This window comes from Entelurus aequoreus, linkage group LG18, assembly GCF_033978785.1.
Source record: "Entelurus aequoreus isolate RoL-2023_Sb linkage group LG18, RoL_Eaeq_v1.1, whole genome shotgun sequence".
Classification (NCBI taxonomy): domain Eukaryota; kingdom Metazoa; phylum Chordata; class Actinopteri; order Syngnathiformes; family Syngnathidae; genus Entelurus; species Entelurus aequoreus.
Window position 1 is genome coordinate 35,162,167 of NC_084748.1, and position 21,674 is coordinate 35,183,840.

The 21,674-nt window shown below is 37.6% G+C and overlaps 1 protein-coding gene across 1 annotated transcript; it reads right to left on the minus strand.

Moving 5' to 3' along the window:
* Window positions 1-3,840: 3,840 nt before the first annotated feature.
* On the minus strand, window positions 3,841-21,115 carry LOC133633588 (solute carrier family 22 member 7-like). The gene is made up of 10 exons (XM_062026158.1): window positions 20,735-21,115; window positions 20,549-20,652; window positions 17,872-18,026; window positions 13,904-14,072; window positions 13,655-13,778; window positions 13,454-13,563; window positions 10,108-10,322; window positions 9,916-10,024; window positions 4,477-4,683; window positions 3,841-3,942 (listed from the first exon to the last, which is right to left on the minus strand). Exons 1-10 carry the CDS (start codon window positions 21,113-21,115, stop codon window positions 3,903-3,905), a joined length of 1,614 nt encoding a protein of 537 aa, XP_061882142.1. The 3' UTR covers window positions 3,841-3,902.
* Between the last annotated feature and the right edge of the window lie 559 nt (window positions 21,116-21,674).

Here is a 21,674-nt window from a genome sequence, read left to right on the forward strand (position 1 = left end):
AATTGTATCTGTTCTTAGCTTGCTCGTTTCTAGTTAATTAAATCAGGGGTTCTTAACCTTTTTAACCCATGGGCCCAAATTTTCTGCTATTGGGGGTCTCTGGGCCCACTCAAATGTTAACACTAAATTAGTAATCTTACTCTTGATTTTAATCGTATTCAATAATTATGTCTAACCTACTTACAGTACAGTTTAAAACCATGTCAAATGATAAGAAAGTACGTGTTAATCACGAAGATTATTATTAAGGCTTAGGTCGGGCTGATTTCAAACATTAATACTAATGAAATATTCTGCAAAAGATGAGGCTTGTAAAAACTGTAAAAAATGTACATACAATTACGCAGTGCTAAGATGAAAACAAATGAAACTAAATAATAATTGTCATTAAAATTAAAGTGCAAATAAAAATACGGCTATACCACTTTAGTCATAATTTTTGCGCATAATGGGGTCATGTGATTATTTTTACATTTAAAACAATTTTTTGTGGTCTACATCAGGGGTCTTAACCTTTCTGACATTGGGGCCCAACTTTTCCACTACAGAGGGGCCCTCTCAAATATTAACACTGAATTAATAATATTACTCTTGATTTTAATCGTATTCATTAATTATATCTAACCTACTTACAGTTTGACAGGATAAACCTTGTCAAATGATATGAAAGCATGTGTTATTCAGAGAGATTATTATCACGGCTTAGGTCAGGCTGATTCCAAAAACAAATAATCAAATATACTGCAAAAGAGGGTACTCATAAAAACTGATGAAAAGAATTGCATACAATTACACAGTGCTAAAATTAAAAATATCTAAATGAATTAATTTAAATTAAAGTGGAAATGACAACACAGCGTCACCACTTTAGTCATAATTTTTGCGCTTAGGACATTTCTTCATGACTTTAGCTCCAGATTTCTTCTGTTTGACATTGTCATTGTTCCTGTATGGGGCGCTCGGTTAAGAAACACTGGTCTCCATAACATGTAATGGTGGTTCTTTGGTCAAACTAGGGATGTCCGATAATGGCTTTTTGCCGATATCCAATATTCCGATATTGTCCAACTCTTTAATTACAAGTACAGATATCAACCGATACCGATATCAACCGATACCGATATATACAGTAGTGGAATTAACACATTATTATGCCTAATTTGGACAACCAGGTATGGTGAAGATACAAATAATAATAAAATAAAATAAGATAAATAAATTAAAAACATTTTCTTGAATAAAAAAGAAAGTAAAACAATATAAAAACAGTTACATAGAAACTAGTAATTAATGAAAATGAGTAAAATTAACTGTTAAAGGTTAGTACTATTAGTGGACCAGCAGCACGCACAATCATGTGTGTTTACGGACTGTATCCCTTGCAGACTGTATTGATATATATTGATATATAATGTAGGAACCAGAATATTAATAACAGAAAGAAACAACCCTTTTGTGTGAATGAGTGTAAATGGGGGAGGGAGGTTTTTTGGGTTGGTGCACTAATTGTAAGTGTATCTTGTGTTTTTTATGTTGATTTAATAAAAAAACAAAAGAAAAAAAAAGAAAAAACGATACCGATAATAAAAAAAACGATACCAATAATTTCCGATATTACATTTTAAAGCATTTATCGGCCGATAATATCGGCAGGCCGATATTATCGGACATCTCTAGGTCAAAATGTTGCATAGATTAGGTTTTACAGACAGTTTTAAAGCTGCTTTCTGACCGTCTCTTTAGGATGTGCAATGTTGTGGGCGGTCTTATTTACGGCCTCCATTTCGACAGCGTCTTTTCTCCGCCATCTTTTTTGTAGTTTTAGCCCTTCCATGGCGAGCCTACTGACATATTAAGTTCAATGTGGATGTACTATGTGGATGTACGAGCCAGTCTGCCCCACATCAAGAGAATAGATGGGAAAAAAGGAACTTATTGATTATAAAGGCAGTTTGAGCACATTTATACAATATATGGATAATCCACTGACGTCGCACTTGGGAAAATTGTCACAATTGGGGAAAATTCCAAAAGTCCCGTTTCCCAGAAATATGAAGGAAGGTAAGATTGTTTTGTAAATATCTCCCCAATGCCTCCACGGTTGGATTTAAAATTTTCGGGACTTATGCAGATCCCAAATACACAACAGCGGGTACCAATAGGTAAGAAACATTGGTTTTGCACCTCAAGCCCCCTTTAAGAAACTTCTCTATGATTCTTCTGTTTGTTTGATATTGTCACTACTGCCTCAAGTGGTGGAAAAGTCTGTTACAACTAAGTTCAGCTGCGTGCCATGGACCACAGCTAGGAAACAGATATTTTTTGGCGCGCACAGTGTCATGGCGCGGGCGCATTCCTCGGCGCACTTCGCTCCTCACAGCACGTTAACCGGAGCGCTCGCCGGTGCGCTCCTCTCCTGCCGTGGCCGCGCTCCAGCGCAGCGGTTCCAAATCTGCAATCTGCACACCTGACGCTGATGAGGCGCCACGCTTCTTAAGCCAGCGCAACCTGCGTTCCAGCGCCAGAACATAGCTACCTGTTCCTGTACAGTAAGCCTACACGTCTCTAGCTCTATGTGCATTTGCTCACTCTGTGTTTCTCCTCCTCTGTGCTCATCGTCTTGTGTCCCGTGTCGCCATCCAGCAGTTGCCATCCTGCGTTTCCTGGTTTCGAGCTGTGTGTCTCGTCTCCCCGAATTCCCTCTGGTTCCCCGGCTGTCTTCCTGGATCTCGACCTCTCGCCTGGACACGGACCTTGATGACTCGCTCCTGCCCCTGACCTCCTGCCTGTCCCTGGACCTCCGAGCTTGCCTTGCCCTCCCTGACCTTCCGCACCTCGCTCAACACGCACCTTCAACAACTCCTCATACAATCACTTCACATAGTCTCACCACACATATTTTGATTAATTAAACGCCTCATTCCTTTGTTATAATAAATACGCCTAGAGCTAAAACGACGTCCCTGCCTCTGTGCCATCTCCTTCTCCCGCTGTACCGTAACGCACAGCCCAACAATTGGTTGAGAAAAATTGAATTCAACCGCGTTTCGTTTCAATTGAATATTGTTTTGGACATTGTTTTCCTAAACATGTACATTACAACCCATGGTGCATCAGTGGGACTAAAATTTTCGGTAACACTTTAGTATGGGGAAAATATTCACCATTAATTAGTTGCTTATTAAAGTAACTAAGATTTAATTTAGAGTTATTTGGACACTAGGGGAACATATAAGGGTTAGGTTTAGGGTTTGGGTTAGGGTTAGGGTTAGTGTTGGGCTTAGCGTTGGGCTTAGGGTTACTAATAAGCAATAAGGGTTAGGGTTAGTTAACTCTTAGTTAAGGGCTTACTTATTGTATAATAATGCCATGCAGAAAAAGGCATTAATAAGTACTTAATAATGACTAATTAAGAGCTAATATGTTACTAATTTGCATGTTATTAAGCAACTAATTAATGGTGAATATGTGTTCCCCATACTAAAGTGTTACCAAATTTTCTTTTAGTGAAAAGTTTGATTTGTAAACTTTTTTATGTTTTGACGAACTGCTACTACAAAGTCGGAACCTTATGATCAAGATTATTACCTTATCAACCTAATGGCTAAAGGTCATTGAGTATTTTTCTAATCTTTATAAAAAGGGAGCTACGAATGTTATTTTCACCCATAGAGAGTTGTAATGGTTTTATGGATTTACAGTAAATTTCAGGGTTGTCATGGCCACATGCGATTTATCGGTAGGAAGTAATAACCAGATCCATCAGATTTTCGTAATATTTATTGAATCACACAATAAAAACCAGGCAGATCAACATTTTGTTGTGCGATATACCCGTTTTTAAAGGGAACATTTTACAGTAGTTTGATGAGGAGTATAATAGGACTTTTGCAACTGCAAAATTAGGGAGGAGTGTTCTCGTCAATTTTGCAGTGTGATCTTCTGGAACATAAAGGCTATTGTCATTTGTAAATCTAAACATACTAATCATGTGTAGGGCTGCAATGATTAGTCAACAATAAAATTTGTCGCCGACAATTATATTTGTCAACAATAGTCGTGACGTCATCACTCGTGTTTTTTCCGAGCGGAAGTGGGTCACTCGCAAAAACAACGCCTGTTTGTTTTCATTGCTGCTATTTTAACTGTTTTTATATACATAAATAAGGTTAATTGTTGTTTAATTTTAGCACTTTGCCTTTCCTTTCATTTAAAATGGCCAACATTGAAATTTTTATAACAATTACAGTGTAAATAATTATTTATGAATGAATTAGTCATCTCTGTTGTTCGTAAGCACATGCCTCAAATAACCAAAGCTGCATTTAGAAGTTGACGAAAAAATTACAGCCATTAAATATGTGTATGCTTTATTATCTGATTAGTCGACTAATCATTAAGATAATCGTTGACTAATCAACTATCAAAATAATTGTTAGTTGCAGCCCTAATCATGCGTAATCCTGATACAATTACCTTGTCTGTTCCACATCTTCAATAGTCTCCGGTAGACGAGTGTTGTTTGTCTCCCAAAGAAGTAATGTCAACAACCCGGAAGTGAAAGCCATCAGGGAAAAGACACCGCCTGGTAGAGAAACCCACACCTCCTCAAGAAGGCTCACCAGGGGGGACAATGCCACACCCAAACGGGCGAGGAAGGAACAGAAGCCAAAACCATTTTGCCTGCGTTAGCACAAAAACATGTCTAAGAATCTACCAATTGTAGAGAATAATTATTTACATTACATAAATGGTAGGGGTGTCAAAAAAATTGATTTTTGAATTAATCGCGGACCTAATTTGTAACAATGAAAAACAAAAATTGCAAAAAAATTAAATACTTTTTTTATTTTTTATTTTTCTTGTCCAACCACTCAGGCAAATCATATTGTTGATGTAGATAACCATACCTGCTGTACAGATTTACCTTATTAATTGTTTGGGTAGAATTGTATTAAATAAAATCAGTTTTCTTTTAAATAATATAAAACATTATCAGAACTGTTTGCCTATTTTATGAGGAATGTAGTTAATCATTGAACTGGCACGCGGTATTATTAAAAAAATATTGATTTTGAATCGAGAATCTTTTGGAATCAATAATCGATTCTGAATCCAATTGTTACCCCCAAAAATCGAATGGAATGATGCTTAAAGATTCATAGCCCTAATATGTGAACTCTTATGCTCTCTGGAGAATGTACAGTATGATTTATTTAGGGCTGCAGAAAAACTGCTTGAGAAAAAAATGCAGTAACTAATTTATTTGTTTAACCACGTTCAATTTCAGAATGGCGTTAATATGCATGCGCACCATGACAAGCAACGCCTTTGTTATGGCGCTGAGAAAGCATAACGGATAAGCAAGCTCCATAACTAGTAAGCACGGCAGGCGCCTCGTGGAAACTTGCCAAAGGAATGTCCACAACACGGTGTTTTATGAAGCTGGAACAGGAAAAGTCAACAAAAAGTTATCACTACCGCTAAATAGCGTGTGTGGAGGGGGGCGTGGTCGGCGCGCCTCCTGCGGGAAGGGAGTGTGTATGGCCCAGCTTCGAAGCCCAGCTGACAGGTGAGTAGATTGCCCAGCTGGGGCTGGTTATCTAATCACCTGTCTCCTTTATTAGCAGCGTCCGAGGCCATGAGGGGGAGAGAGGAGCAGACACACATGAGCGAGCAGGAGGCCGCGAGCAATAGACCAGAACATTGCCCATTATAAGCCAAAAAACTAAAACTTATTTGAACTTGGACTTCGGTTTCCACAGATTCTGTCGGTCCAAGGAGAACCCACACAGAGACTTTCACAGCGTGCAAAGGGTAAAAAATTGCGAGTACTGTTAGTGGCCGTATTGTGGATGATCTACGAAGACTGCGTGTACAATGGCTAACAATCGCAAAAGTGGTGCAGGCCGCCCTATTTAAACACGTTTTTTTCACCATGGAGACACTCATTATCCTCCACATACATGACATATTTTCCAACGGTGCGGTTTCGTTATGTTGTGGAATATTGTTAGAATAATTATGTGTAAAGTTATCACACAACTTTAGTATGCTTAAATTCCGTTGCTATAGTTATTAGCTATTGTGCTCAAATTAGATTTTTGTATGTGTGCAAAGCTGGCAATCCAAAAGCTTGCCAGCCGTCTCTATCAGTGTTGTGTCCAGACTCGGCCTGCTGACTGCCAAGGCCGAACACCGCCGTGACGCAGACAGAGCAGAGACAAGGAAATATCACCAGCGTCAACTAATTTTCATTTATTCTATAATCATATATTGTGTCTAACTGGAGTTGTCGAGATTACCCCCTTCCCTCAGCGACAGCTTCAGTGATGTAACAGGGACCTTCCAAATAAATAGAGGAAGCACGCGGGCTGCACTTTTAGAACGTAGTTTGGATCTGTAACTAGAATACAGCCCAAAACACGTGTCTCCTCATGAGCTAAATTGAACTCTGTCTCTGCATGATTCCTTGCTTCTTGTCTGATTGATAGATGTCATCAGTGTTTGAACCTGACAAATATGCAGCACACAAATATAATGTGAACAACCATTTCAGGGTGATATAGCAGTGCGATCGACGCAATAGAACCTAATTTTAGCGCGCCAAAGGTGCGCTCTGGTAGGCGCCGGTGTTTCGATGAGTTGAGAATGATCTGGATAAAAGAAAATGCATATGGCAAAAATGTTACAATATATCTCCTTAATGAAAATATGAACACATTAAAAAACGCTAGCAGACCCCCTCAGTTAGGCCCACACCACAGTTATGTCTGGCTGTAAATATATATAAATATCTATGTACAATTGCATTATGATATTACACAATTACCTATGCACTTGATTATCATTATTTTTTAAAGTAACAATTGATGGATATTTTGCTTTGAAATCACAAGTCGGGGTGACAAGCAGATTTTTAAGCATTTACTTCTATTTTAACAAATAATGTTTTTTAATGTTTGTTGCATGATCAGAAAATATTGAAAAAACTTGAAATTGCATGCAGCTCTCGCAATTTTTCCGTCATAATGTAAAGAACGAAAACATTTGGCGGAACGATAAAGTGCATTATTGACACACCTGATTTCCAAGCTTTTGTGTGCCATATCCCCACGTCTGTGGTCTCTTCCATGCAAGGTTTCTCATTGTGCCCATTGAGTTGAGTTTTTTCTTGCCTCATCTGAACCGAGGATGTTGTTGTGGCTTGTGCAGCCCTTTGAGACACATGTGCTTAAGGGCTATATCAGGGGTGCCCAAAGTGTGGCCCGGAGGCCATTTGCGGCCCGTAGCTTGTTTTTAATTGGCCCGCGACACCGACAAAATACAATTTGTGCCTAGGAAAAATGGAACCAGACCAAATTCCCCCAAAATGGGACCTGAAAACCAAAATTGCTGTTGACCTGTGCGTCTTTTACATGGTGTTTGATGAACATATGTACACATTGCTTGCAAGATATGGTAAGATTTTGAGTTTGCGAAAGCAAAATATTAATAATAATAAGTATTGATAAAGACTAATTATAAGATGAATAATTGATTGAACTACATTGTACTAGTTTTTTGTTAAGTTTCGTTTTATGTATGCACTCCGGGATGCAGGGACGGCAGGCAAGTGCAGAAAACAATGGTAATGGTAAGATTTTGAGTGTGTTAGTGAAGTGAAGTGAATTACATTTATATAGCGCTTTTTCTCAAGTGACTCAAAGCGCTTTACATAGTGAAACCCAATATCTAAGTTACATTCAAACCAGTGTGGGTGGCACTGGGAGCAGGTGGGTAAAGTGTCTTGCCCAAGGACACAACGGCAGTGACTAGGATGGCGGAAGCGGGGATCGAACCTGCAACCCTCAAGTTGCTGGCACGGCCGCTCTACCAACCGAGCTATACCGCCCCGTTAAGCCTTATAATGTAATAATCATACTAATATTGATAAAGAATAGTAATAAGAATAATTGATTCAACTACATTTTATTAGTTTTTGTTACGTTAGGCACTCCGGGATGCAGAGACGACAGGCAAGTGCAGTAAACAAGTCTTCTTTACCACAGAAAGGCAGGTGCACAAATGGAAAGGTACAACGTTGAGGTCGTGAAAAAGGACGTGGAACAAAAAATAAGAGCGCTGGACAGGAAATCATGCAAAATAAAAAATTAAAATAATAACTGGCATGTAAGAGGTTTTCGGGTCTTGAATGTACAAAAAAAAGTACAAAGTGGCCCCGAGAGCCTTCAACTTTTCTGTATGCGGCCCTTGCTGGAAAAAGTTTGGACACCCCTGGGCTATATAAATAAACTTTGATTGAAATTTGATTGATAAAATGGTATGGCAGGCCAGTTGTGTGTAACTGTACCATTTTGCACAAACTTTCCAGATGTGCTAAATAGTCATGCAAATCTGCGGTCGCAAAACAGTTTCAGTCTTGATAAATCACCCTGCGAGCGCTAAATTATTATATTTAGATGTCCTAATCTCGGTATTGTGGATGTTCAAATAATCAGCACGTTATGCATACAAACTTAAACCATAACCCCAATAACCATAACAACAGTCATGAAGACAGGCACGCTAAATGGATTGCACTCACTATTTTGCACATGTAAGAGAGGCAATTCTCTGTGCACAGGTTTAGTACATCAGCTTTGAGTGTGCTATCAAGTTTGCATGTGTTTTAGTACACACAAACCTTTAGTAGATCAAGCCCTTAGAGTCCAAACATTACAGATACGCAACAACAAGGTGTTCCAAAACACACGTAGTATAGCAATGATCCAACGGTTAGCAAATTCTGCAGCTCAATTTATCTGTTTACACCGGGGGTGTCCAAACTTTTTCCACTGAGGGCCGCACACTGAAAAATCAAAGCAAGCGGGGGCCATTTTGAAATTTTTTTATTTTAAAAACCAATACAATATATGTATAAAAAATATACATTAAGGCCTCCACTCAGGCTTGATCCCGGGGACCCCAGAGGGTTTTGGTCCAAAAAATATTTAAAATGTGTCATTCAGTATTATTATCTCTAGATCAAAATTAGGTCTATCTGTCAATATAACGTTTTTAAAGATTTAAGTCGTATGCTCTTTTTGTCAAAGAAAACCCTGTTTTTTTATGGAAAAAACACAAAATATGCAATATTTTCACCCAATAAAATTTTTAAGAGGAATATTTCAGATTATATAATAATTGGAGCCTTAAAAAGGTCAATAACTCATAACACCATTGATTTTAACTCATTATTATTTTTTGAGCAATGACACTTAAAAACAAATCACACAAAAATTATTGAGGAACCAAAAGGGTCCTACTCATTAAAATGTTAAAAAATAAATTATACATTTTTTTTACTGTTTACTTTTAACACAATAATCTCGAGATCAACTTCAGATCTATCCGTCAATTATACGTTGTATTGTTGTTTATGTTTTTTGTTTGTCCGTTTTAGGCTCTTCTTTTAAAAAAAAAAAAAAAAAGCTAAATTTTTTATATGGCAAACACAAAATATGCAACATTTTCCCAAAAAAATATCTCAAAGTACAATATTTAATGTGACGTAATTGGAGCCTTGGATAGGTCAATAATTCACAATAACATCGATTTTGATTCATTATTATTTTTTAAAGAAAGAAACAGCCTGCATGGCAGCTTTGTGTTATTAGAGTAAACATTGCAACATTTTCTTGTTACATTTCACCTGTTTGGTTTTTCATACCACTTTTGATGTTTTTAATTTTTTTAATCGTATTTTAAAATGGGCCAAAGGGCCATTAAAAAATGACCTGTGGGCCGCACTTTGGACATCCCTGGTTTACACTGAAAATGGGCATATATCACGCATATGCAAATGATAATTTAAAAATAATGTAATTCAAATTTCTAATCATTTGACATGACATCACATGACGTTCTACTGACCTCAGTACTGTAGGATAGAGTTCTGTTGTGAACAAATATAAAACTGTAAAAGCTGATTCCGAAAACATCTTGCCCAATGCTGCCACTGCTGTTCGGAATGTTCCATGATCTGAAATGAAAAAAAAAATAAAAAATGAAGGTTTAAAATGTAACTTTATCCTTTCCCGTCGAAATACACCCTTGACCACTCACCCGCTGGGATGAGAATGTTAGAGAACACACAAAGTCCAGTCAGAACAAGTCCACTGGACTGACTCAACTTCCGCCCAAGTTTGTCCAAAAACAAAAGGATGAACACTTTGGCGGGAATTTCAGAGACGCCATAGATCAACTGTGTGAGGTAAATGTTGACGCCAAATCCAGACACATTTAGGCCGATTCCGTAGTAACTGCAGGCCACGCCAAACCTATAAACACATGTTTAGCAAGCGTCAAGGTGTGTATTATAAATGTATCGCAGTAGAATTCCTAAAGTAGAAGGCCCCAAAAATCATTCAATATAATTCAACATTTTGCATTTATATTTAGAAAAAATGTGCCTTCAAACATTGGTTCTCAACTTGTGGAGTGGGACCCATTTTTACATTCCATTTAAAGGCCTACTGAAACCCACTACTACCGACCACGCAGTCTGATAGTTTATATATCAATGATGAAATCTTAACATTGCAACACATGCCAATACGGCCGGGTTAACTTATAAAGTGCAATTTTAAATTTCCCGCTAAACTTCCAGTTGAAAACGTCTATGTATGATGACGTATGCGCGTGACGTCAATCGTTGAAACGGAAGTATTCGGAGCCCATTGAATCCAATACAAAAAGCTCTGTTTTCATCTCAAAATTCCACAGTATTCTGGACATCTGTGTTGGTGAATCTTTTGCAATTTGTTTAAATGAACAATGAAGACTGCAAAGAAGAAAGTTGTAGGTGGGATCGGTGCATTAGCGGCGGACTACAGCAACACAACCAGGAGGACTTTGAGATGGATAGCAGACGCGCTAGCCGCCGACCTCACCTTGACTTCCTCCGTCTCCGGGCCGCCGACCGCATCTATGATCGGGTGAAGTCTTTCGTCGCTCCGTCGATCGCTGGAACGCAGGTGAGCACGGGTGTTGATGAGCAGATGAGGGCTGGCTGGCGTAGGTGGATAGCTAATGTTTTTGGCATAGCTCTGTGAGGTCCCGTTGCTAAGTTAGCTTCAATGGCGTCGTTAGCAACAGCATTGTTAAGCTTCGCCAGCCTGGAAAGCATTAACCGTGTAGTTACATGTCCATGGTTTAATAGTATTGTTGATTTTCTGTCTATCCTTCCAGTCAGGGGTTTATTTATTTTGTTTCTATCTGCATTTAAGCCCGATGCTATCACGTTAGCTCCGTAGCTAAAGAGCTTCACCGATGTATTGTCGTGGAGATAAAAGTCACTGTGAATGTCCATTTCGCATTCTCGACTCTCATTTTCAAGAGGATATAGTATCCGAGGTGGTTTAAAATACAAATCCGTGATCCACAATAGAAAAAGGAGAGAGTGTGGAATCCAATGAACCCTTGTACCTAAGTTACGGTCAGAGCGAAAAAAAGATACGTCCTGCACTGCACGCTAGTCCTTCACTCTCACGTTCCTCATCCACGAATCTTTCATCCTCGCTCAAATTAATGGGGTAATCGTCGCTTTCTCGGTCCGAATCTCTCTCGCTGCATTGAAAACAATGGGAAAATGTGAGCAGCCCTTCCTCCTGTGACGTCACGCTACTTCCGTTAGGGGCAAGGCTTTTTTTTAATCAGAGACCAAAAGCTGCGAACTTTATTGTCGTTGTTCTCTACTAAATCCTTTCAGCAAAAATATGGCAATATCGCGAAATGATCAAGTATGACACATAGAATGGATCTGCTATCCCCGTTTAAATAAAAAAATGTCATTTCAGTAGGCCTTTAAATATTTCATATGAATATTTTATGTTCCCTTTGTTGCGCTTGTAACGGTAAAACAAGACAACTTGAAGTATCTTGACACACAAAAACGTGTGGGCCGTTTATTCCACCAAAGACGAGACTGAATGAATGCTTACATCAAAGAGACTCAAAAAGGCGGTCACAACAAACCCCCACCTTTGGGTAAATCTCCTGACGGTCACTTAAAGGAGCCGCACTGAATTACTCACACTTAATTGCATACTGTATATGAATGCTAAACAAGAACAACATTGTTATGTGCACAATAGAACGATGACAGCGAATAATGACGACAAAGTCAAGTAAACAGGTGTGGTGAATTATGTCCTTAAAGCAACCGCCACACCTTTGACTTTTTACGTTTGGAGATTAAACTAAATATTTTGAAAATACATTTTTGTCTTATACTGATAAGAATGAGGTATAATTTAGTTGTATTAAATGCAACAAACGACTTTATTTCAAGACGATCTAATGTAGTGAAACCACACCAAGTCATTGGTGTCTAAAATATTAAAAGCTCTCAAAATAAAAATAAAATATACCTAAAAATAAACACATTTTTGTTAGTTAATTAAAATATGATTTAAGTCATTTGAAAAATTACAATAAAAAACATTGAATATGTAAATGAACATTAATAGGCAGAATTTTTAACACACTTGTTTATACAGTTACACAATCATAGTGTAATAGTATTATTTTTAATCTATTTTTACATGGGAAAAACAACAGTAAAAATGTATGAAAAAAGAACCAAAAATGGTATGTAATGGGAAAAGGCTGAAATGTTTTAACAAATAATAATAATATGCTTGGCCACATAATTTAAAGCACACATAATATCTGTTTTTAGCATTTTTTTAAATAAAAAAAATATCATGTATACTTTGTATACATAGAATTTTCACTATGCGGCCCTTGTTTGAAAAAGTTTGGACAATGAAGTATCAAAAATAAAGTATCAAAAGTATCGATGTTTTGATTTGAGAATTGATATTAAAGCAAAAAGATCTGGTATCGGCAGTATTGATATTTCAGTATCGATCTGCACATCACTAATGCACTAAAGTAGACACTTTTTCTTATACTTTCTGATCTCTCTCTCTGTCCACTACTTGCTGTACATATCCTACCAAGTCAGTCCTACACCGTTTCAATATCCATTTCTCTGATGATGCAATCGTTGATGCTGATTGTTGATGACTGAAGTGTTGATACCAACCAAACCTACCCCCCCCCCTCCATATCCCACACCCCGGATTGTATATAATGTAAATAATGTAAATAATTCAATGTATATACTCTGATGATTATCTTGTGTGATGACTGTATTATGATGTTAGTATATATTTGATAGTATATATCTGTATCATGAATCAATAACCCCGACTTAAACAAGTTGAAAAACTTATTAGGGTGTTACCAATTAGTGGTCAATTGTACGGAATATGTACTTCACTGTGCAATCTACTAATAAAAGTTTCAATCAATCAATCAATCAATCAATCAATCAATCAATCAATCAATCAATCAATCAATCATTCATGTCTACTGGACAAAGACTTAGTTATGCGAGACATACCACACAATGCCATTTATTATTGACAGTCTCCTTATCCTGGGAGTCCTCACTAAATCCAACAACGAATATGTTCTCTTTTCATTTTCTGACCCAATTAATTTGGATAAATTCTGAAAAGACAAACATGAAATAATTGATTACAGACAGACACAAAGGTTGTCACTCTTGACCAAGTAGTCACAATTTTGTGTGTTTTTGCACCTCAGGTTTTAGTTGATCCATGAACTGCTCTGTGCGGTTTACCTTCGCGCACTTATTCAGGTAAAAGTAAGCTCGGTTAACCTGTCCGTTGCTTGTCAGCCATCTGGCAGATTCTGGAAGCCACCTGCCACACACATTGTTGGAGCATTAACATATGATGAACGCATTTTCAATCAGCATCTTCACCCATTGTACACCTGGATTCTTTGTGAAATATAGCAAATATTTTTTTCCAGCAATTCTGCTTACCACCAAGAGAAGATGGCCAACAAGAGTGGGCTGGTTGCTGCGGCTGTCAGGTATCTCCAGTCATTCACTAAATAGGCCACAGCAGCGAGCAGCATCGTGCTCACACTCCAGTCCAAGGTTAGTAGAATACACGCCATAGATCGATGCTTGATGTCCGCCCATTCGATACCTACGATGAAAATGTTTGGCATTTTTAGGGAATATTCAGTAGGGATGGGTACCTTAACACAATTGAACTGCTACAGTACCAATTCCCTATATTATATGTGTGTGTTAATAAATGGTAATTGTTTGTTAGTAAAATCTACATTTTTAATGTAACATTTAAAAACGAGCTGATTACGACAACTATGCTGCCCCACTTGTTATATCTTTGTGGAGGGGGGCGTGGCCTGTGGGCCTGCCGTGGAACGGGGTGTGCCAGGACCGGCCTCGAAGACAGCAACAGGTGCGTAGATGGCCCAGGTAGGCCTTGTTATCTAATCACCTGTCGCCTTTATTAGTAGCAGCCGGAATGATACACAGAGTTGGAGTGGGAGCCAGAGAGAGAGAGAGAGAGAGAGAGAGAGACACGAACTCAGAGAAAAAATTTTAGCTGGAAAGCAAAAACTTTGCACTATTGAATGAAAATAAAACAGTTTTATACCCTGAATTCCGGGCTCTCCTGGCAGTGTGTGGTAGTCCGAAGAACCCACTATAGGGCAACCTCTACAATTTTGTTTTCCTATTACATTTCTGAGTCTCATTTGCAAGTATACTATAGTATAGTAGGCCAGTACTGTTCAACCGGTGGCCCAGTTGCTAAATCGGACCATGGAATGACAACATACCAGCCCCCGAGTTAGGTTCAAAACATGGGAGACAAACATTTATGCAGCGAATTCCTAAAACCACTAGAGTGCTCCTGTTGTGAAAAGGGACATGGACCACTGAAAGCCCATTGGCAGAACATTGCATTACTTTTTTTAACCTTGCTAGCAAACATAGAACACTGGGGCCAAACTTGTGATAAGTGGCGTTCCTCAAGGCACCACCTTAAGTACTTTTCCTTTTTGGCAGTTATATATTTTTTCTTCATAATGTGATTAAAGCTGTTAATAGTGTTTGTTGACTTAAAGGTAAACTGCACTTTTTAAAAAATGTTGCCTGTCGTTCACAATCAGTATGAAATATATGACGACGGATGGATTTAAAAAATGTTTTTAGTTAAAGTTAAAGTACCAATGATTGTCCCACGCATACACTAAGTGTGGGGAAATTTGTTCTCTGCATTTGACCCATCCCCTTGTTCACCCCTGGGAGGTGAGGGGAGCAGTGAGCAGCAGCGGTGGCCGCGCTCGGGAATCCTATTTAGTGATTTAACCCCCAATTCCAACCCTTGATGCTGAGTGCTAAACAGGGAGGTAATGGGTCCCATTTTAATGTATTCTAACATGTAAATAAACGTAAATAAAAGCCTGCTTACAGGGGAGCCAATGGAGGTCCTCTATTTTGCCCATGTACAAAATCGATAATGCTAATCAGTAGCATGTACATGGCAAAGGCAATGTAAATTAGCATCAAGTTAGCGTATTTTGGAAAAATGGAGCCTTACTTTACGTTTTGTTGTTTTCGGTTTCGTCTGCAACGGGCCGTTAAATATGGCACCGTTTGATTTTACATGAATGGAACTCAGTCGGTGCCTGTAAAAGTATGGAATTTGGTAAAGTTCAAGTTAATATTTGTTCGTATAAATTGTAAAATGACTAAATGTGTCAACAATGCACCTAACTGACAAAACGTCAATTATTAAACAAGAACAGAAACAACATGAGAGCAACATGGGGCATCCTAAATAACATAATTAAAAATGGTGATAAGAAAAATTACTCCCAGTACTTTCTAGTTGGAAATACAAAAAATTACAATATGAACCAAATAGTTGAACGTTTTAATGATTACTTTGTTAATATCGGAAAAAATCTGTAACAAAGAATTCCAAATGCAGATGATGGGTCAGTTGAAGACTTGAGTGAACGCATAGACAGAAATCCCAATTTGAGGTTTCTTAAGGATGTGACAAAAGAAGAAATAATCAAAATTGTAAAAAATTGTAAATCCAAGACCTCAACCGACTGTCATGGAATAGATATGGTAACGATAAAAAAGGTTATTGAAGAAATTTCAAAATCTCTGACATACATCAGCAATGTATCATTTCTAACCGGCAATTTCCCTGACAAAATGAAAATTGCAAAAGTTGTACCAATTTATAAGAATGGAGACATACACCAGTTTACTAACTACAGACCAGTTCCATTACTTACACAATTCTCCCAAATCATGGAAAAACTATTCAATAGCCGATTAGATATATTTATCAACAAAAGTGGGACGCTCGGGGAGAACCAATATGGATTCCGAGCAAATATCTCAACATCGATAGCATTAATTAAAATAACAGAGGAAAGTACCAATGCAATAGATGGTAAAGAATGTGTGGCCGCAGTATTCATGGACTTAAAAAAAGCTTTTGACACAATTAATCATGATATTTTAATAAAAAAATTAGAACGATATGGCATCAGAGGTTTGGTCTTGAACTGGGTAAGAAGCTATTTATCCAACAAGAAGCAATATGTGAAGATGGGTGAAAATATGTCAACACGGCTAGATATGTCTTGTGGTGTACCTCAGGGATCAATACTGGGACCAAGTTTGTTTAATCTTTATATAAACGACATTTGTAAAGTTGCAAAGGACTTAAAGTTAGTTTTATTTGCAGACGACACAACTGCTTTCTGTTTAGGAGAGAACACACAGAAGATAAAACAAATAATAACAGAAGAAATGAACAAATTAAAAAAATGGTTTGACAAAAACAGACTCTTTGAATCTCAGTAAAACTAAAATAATGCTATTTGGTAACTGTAGAAAAGAGCATCATACACGAATACAAATAGACGGAGTAGACATTGAAAGGGTAAAAGAAACCAGATTTTTGGTAGTATTAATAGATGATAAAATGAACTGGAAATCTCATCTACAAAATATATACAACATAAGGTGGCAAAAAACATTTCAATAATGAATAAAGCAAAATACGTCCTGGGCCAAAAATCACTTCATATTCTCTACTGCTCGCTAGTGTTACCATATCTGAGTTATTGTGCAGAAATATGGGGAAATAACTACAAATGTGCGCTATATTCGTTAACCGTGTTACAAAAAAAGATCAATTAGACTGATGCATAATGTTGGATATAGAGAACATACAAACACGTTATTTATTGAGTCAAAAATATTAAAGTTTGATGATTTGGTAAAATTGCACACAGCTAAAATGATGTACAAAGCAAACTATAACCTGCTACCAAATAATGTACAACAATTCTTCTCAACTAAAGAGGAGAAATATAACCTCAGAGGAAAATCTAATTTAAAACATTTATATGCACGTACAACACTTAGAACCTTTAGCATATCAGTATGTGGAATTAAATTATGGAATGGATTAAGTAAAGAAGTTAAACATTGTACTGATATGATCCAGTTTAAGAGGTTGTTCAAATTAATAGTGCTTAGAAAGTACAAAGAAGAAGAATTATGAGAAATACTTTCAAAGTTATTGAAAATAAGATATTCTTCATCTCGGTATGTTAATAATGACTGACTTAATTATATATTACAAAACTGTTGTATTAGTAATTTTACTATAAAAAAAAGTCAGTAAATGAATGTATATATTTGTAAATGCTCTGAAGTGGGGAAAGGGGTAGGATTAAATAAGCTTTGCTTCTTCCTACTCCTTTTCGGACATGATGTAAAGTGAAATGATATGAAATTGTGTGATGTATTATGCTGTAAGTGTGTTCATGTTCGAAATAAACTAAAGAAAGAAAGAAATAAAACAATTTAGCTGTAATCACTTGGATAAATTCCTTCTTAATAGACAAATATTTCATCTTAAAAAGGGAACAAAAACTCACACAGAACGATGGATATTATGCCGACTCCAGATAATCCAAATCCGGAAAAAAACCGCATGACTGCAAACATGCTGAAACTAGTCGACAAAGCACTTCCAAATCCAAAGATCGTGCTTATCAGATAGGACACCAAGAGCATACTTTTCCTGCCATACCTGCAAGACAAAAAAAACTATCATTTTGGAGTTGAACGTGATTTAAAAAGTAATACAGAGTCTGACTTGACTGATGTGGAACTACTGACATGACTTTTGGACTCAAATCTCAGCTTCATACTGTTAGTCATTAGCAGTGGGGTGCCGTTAGGGCCAGCAAGGCCTTCTCTGCTGGCCTAACATAAATCATGATCATAGATTAATAAATGTTAATTTTAATCTACTTTCCATAACATATTCATTATATTCTCTTCATGTCTTATTAGGCTCCAGTGTTGCTTGTTTTTACATTAGAACTTTTATCCAATCAGAATTCAGCTAGCTTGTTGCCAGCGCTGTATGAATTCTGACGGATAGACGGTTGCGATAGCCAATCACATAACGGATTGTTGACAGTAGCCCATATAGGTAGCCTTACGCTAAACGTGACTGTGTTTGGATTTTCACTTGTCGCTCCCTAAGTGAGAATCCAATTACAAGTTGTAATTTGCGAAAAGTAGGAAGGGGCACCGGAGCCATACCCGGCCAGCAGAGAAATCATCGGTTCTCACTTTTTCAAAGTGGGCTGGCTCAGGTTGGAGGACAGAGTAAAACAACTTGCACTGAGCCTAGTCTATAAAATCCGCTACACATCCCGGATACCGAAGTACATGTCAAACTACTTCCTTAACGTAAATGACCGCCATAACCACAACACCAGAGGGAGCTCCACTAACCACGTTGAACCCAGATTCCGATCTAACAAAGCTAACCACTAAAGCTTCAATGTAGGATCGATACAGATGTTGATACTATCGATACCTAGTATGGTATCAGTATATAAACGATACTAAAATGATTAGCTCAATATTTATTCTATTCTTCTTATTGTTATTACAGAATAATTTTTTTTGTTTTTGTTTGCAATCTCAGGAAGTACGTTTATGGGTACAAGACGGCTTTGAGGGCAAAAAGCAAATTAAATGGTTTTTATTTTTTTTTAAGTGGCACTAGTCACTTTATTTGTTAAAAACATTATATGTAGCATTCAATACCACACATTTAACCCCTAGTTTAAGATTGAGTATACACACTTTCTCATCTGCTCCAAAAAGGATTCGCTCATGAAAACGTCAGCAATAAATTACATTTTTTACTTTCAACGCTTGAAATCTTTTAACAACTTCAGATCTAGCCATTGATATAAAGTTTTTTTAATTATTTTGAATGTTGTTGTTTTGTATTTTTTATGGCTTTTTTTTGCCAAAAATAACAATTCAAATATATAAATATATATAAATAAATAATTATAAAAATAAGTTGCAGTGTGGAATAATTAAGGTATGGTAATTACAGCTCTGAATAGGTCAAGTGGTTAGAGTTTCCGCCGTGAGATCAGTAGGTTGTGAGTTCAAACCCCGGCCGAGTCATACCAAAGACTATAAAAATGGGACCCATTACCTCCCTGCTCGGCACTCAGCATCAAGGGTTGGAATTGGGGTTTAAATCACCAAAAAAATTATTCCCGGGCATGGCCAACTCTGCTGCTCACTGCTCCCCTCACAAACCAGGGGGTGATCAAGGGTGATGGGTCAAATGCAGAGAATAATTTCGCCACACCTAGTGTGTGTGTGACAATCATGGGTACCATAACTTAACTTTGAATAATTAATGACATCATTGATTTTTGTACTGTAGACATAAAAACATTTTTTTACAGTGCCTACTGAGCTAGAATGAAGCATGCATGATTTGGCAGAGTCTTTCAAGTCTCTCAAGTCTTTTATATATATATCTGCAATTCACAATTCACAATATCACAATTCCCGAACAGGTTGAATATTTTGAAGTTGTAATGGTTTGAATAAGATGAAAAATGTGGGAGTTGTGGAACATTGAAGAATGTTTTCAACAGAAATTCCCATTGAAATCAATGGGAATTTCCCAAAAATTTGGGAATTTCAGGAAAAGCGGGATTTTTTTTGAAAATGGTAATAAACTTGAATGGTCTAAATGAGTTGAAATGGTTGGTGTTAGAATTTTTCAAAATCGGTCGAGAAATGTTGAAGTAGTAACATGTTGAATTGAGAAATGGTATTACGGAATTCCTGGAATAACGGGAAAACCAGGAATTTTTCCAGTTCAAAAAACAACTTCGCTTTTTGCCCTAATTAAGAGGACTGTTTTGACGGTGGAACGGTTGAAATGCGTTGAAAAATGTGGAAGGAGTAGTCGCCCGAAAAAAGGGTGGAAATTCTGTTTGAATTTCCAGGATGGTGGAATGTGTTGAAGGTGGAAATGGTGGATGTTTGAAAAATTTCATTTTGAATGGGAAAAATGTCCCAGAAAACATGGAATCCCAGGAAATCTGGGAACTTTTGGAATTTGTCAAGGGAAAGCTCGCGATTCCCGAATAGGCTGAACAATCTTGAGAAGAAGAAGACTTATATAGATGAATTTTGGTGTAGAAAACCATATGTGTTAATGCTTTGGAGCATTCACACAATAAAAAAAGACGGTAGAGTGGAACGGAACATGAAAACCTGTCACATAGAGTGCCGAGCACTGCTGATCCAAACATGACGCCAATGAAGAAGATGGTGGATGTGGCTTTGTTCATTCTTCTTCTCTCACAAACCAAATCAAACTGCAGGGTGACATAAAGACAGTCACTCGAGAAGTCTGCATTTATGTGACGCGTCTGTAAAAGGCATGCAACTGAAACTCACCTCTGATGCCAGATTAGACTTGAAGATGGAAGTATCATACACCCATCCATTCTGACAAAATACTGTTGGTAGCCCAGTTACATTAGAGGAGTTGAGCAGGAGATGATACTGAGGCTCAGCAAACATCTGACAAGTGCTCCACTTCCCATCCTCCTGGACTGGAATACTCACAGAGAGCCTTTGCCCGGCAGACAGATTCCTAAAAACACTGTCATCATCAAAAGCGCTGACATTGCAGTGGTGAGAAGGAACGAACGCGACAAAATTATTCAGCAGGAAATTAAAAGGCAATGTCGAACGCGGAATTACCAGCATTAGCATTAGCCTGAACTGGAATCTCCCAAAGCCGTTCAATTCTGCTAACACGTCATCAAACTTCATCTTGAGAGTGCAACTGGCCAAGCGGACCGAGGTGCAGAGAAGAGAGTCATGTAGTCTAGTTAATGGTCAGTTATGGGGATCCAAGACTGTGTTCAAAGTCTTACCAGACTTTGAACACAGTTTCCTTGTGCAGTCGTACGAGACTAATATGGAAAGTAACACATTTTTAGGAATAATAACTTTACTAGGTGCCATTGTACTTTGGCTATGTGAACACATGACAAGGACACATTTGTTTGTTTAAGATGTCACTGACCTAATTATGTTTTAAACAGAAAATATGAATGATTCACATCGGAAAGATTAATTCTCCCCTTCCCAGTTGTCAAGGGATAATAATTGATGACAAGGAAAACCGACTAATGCGTTTCGAAAACATTAATTTTCCTTAAGAAATGCAACATTATGTTTCTGAGTAGGACCTGTTACTGCAGCAGTGGCGTGCGGTGAGGTTAATGTCTGGTGAGGCACGACTGCATCATCACAGTCAGATTTACAAACATATGAACCTGCAGTGCAGGTGTACCTAATGTTGTGTCCCTGCGGTCGTTCGCGGCTC

What these genes read in the sequence shown, in the direction of transcription:
- LOC133633588 (XM_062026158.1), bottom strand. Translation starts at nt 21,115, where the DNA reads ATGAAGTTTGATGACGTGTTAGCAGAATTGAACGGCTTTGGGAGATTC. An exon ending in AGTCTAATCTGGCATCAGAG is followed by an intron (nt 20,653 to 20,734) that starts GTGAGTTTCAGT and finishes GTCACCCTGCAG; the next exon opens with TTTGATTTGGTTTGTGAGAG. An exon ending in GAAGATGTGGAACAGACAAG is followed by an intron (nt 3,943 to 4,476) that starts GTAATTGTATCA and finishes TTTATGTTCCAG; the next exon opens with AAGATCACACTGCAAAATTG.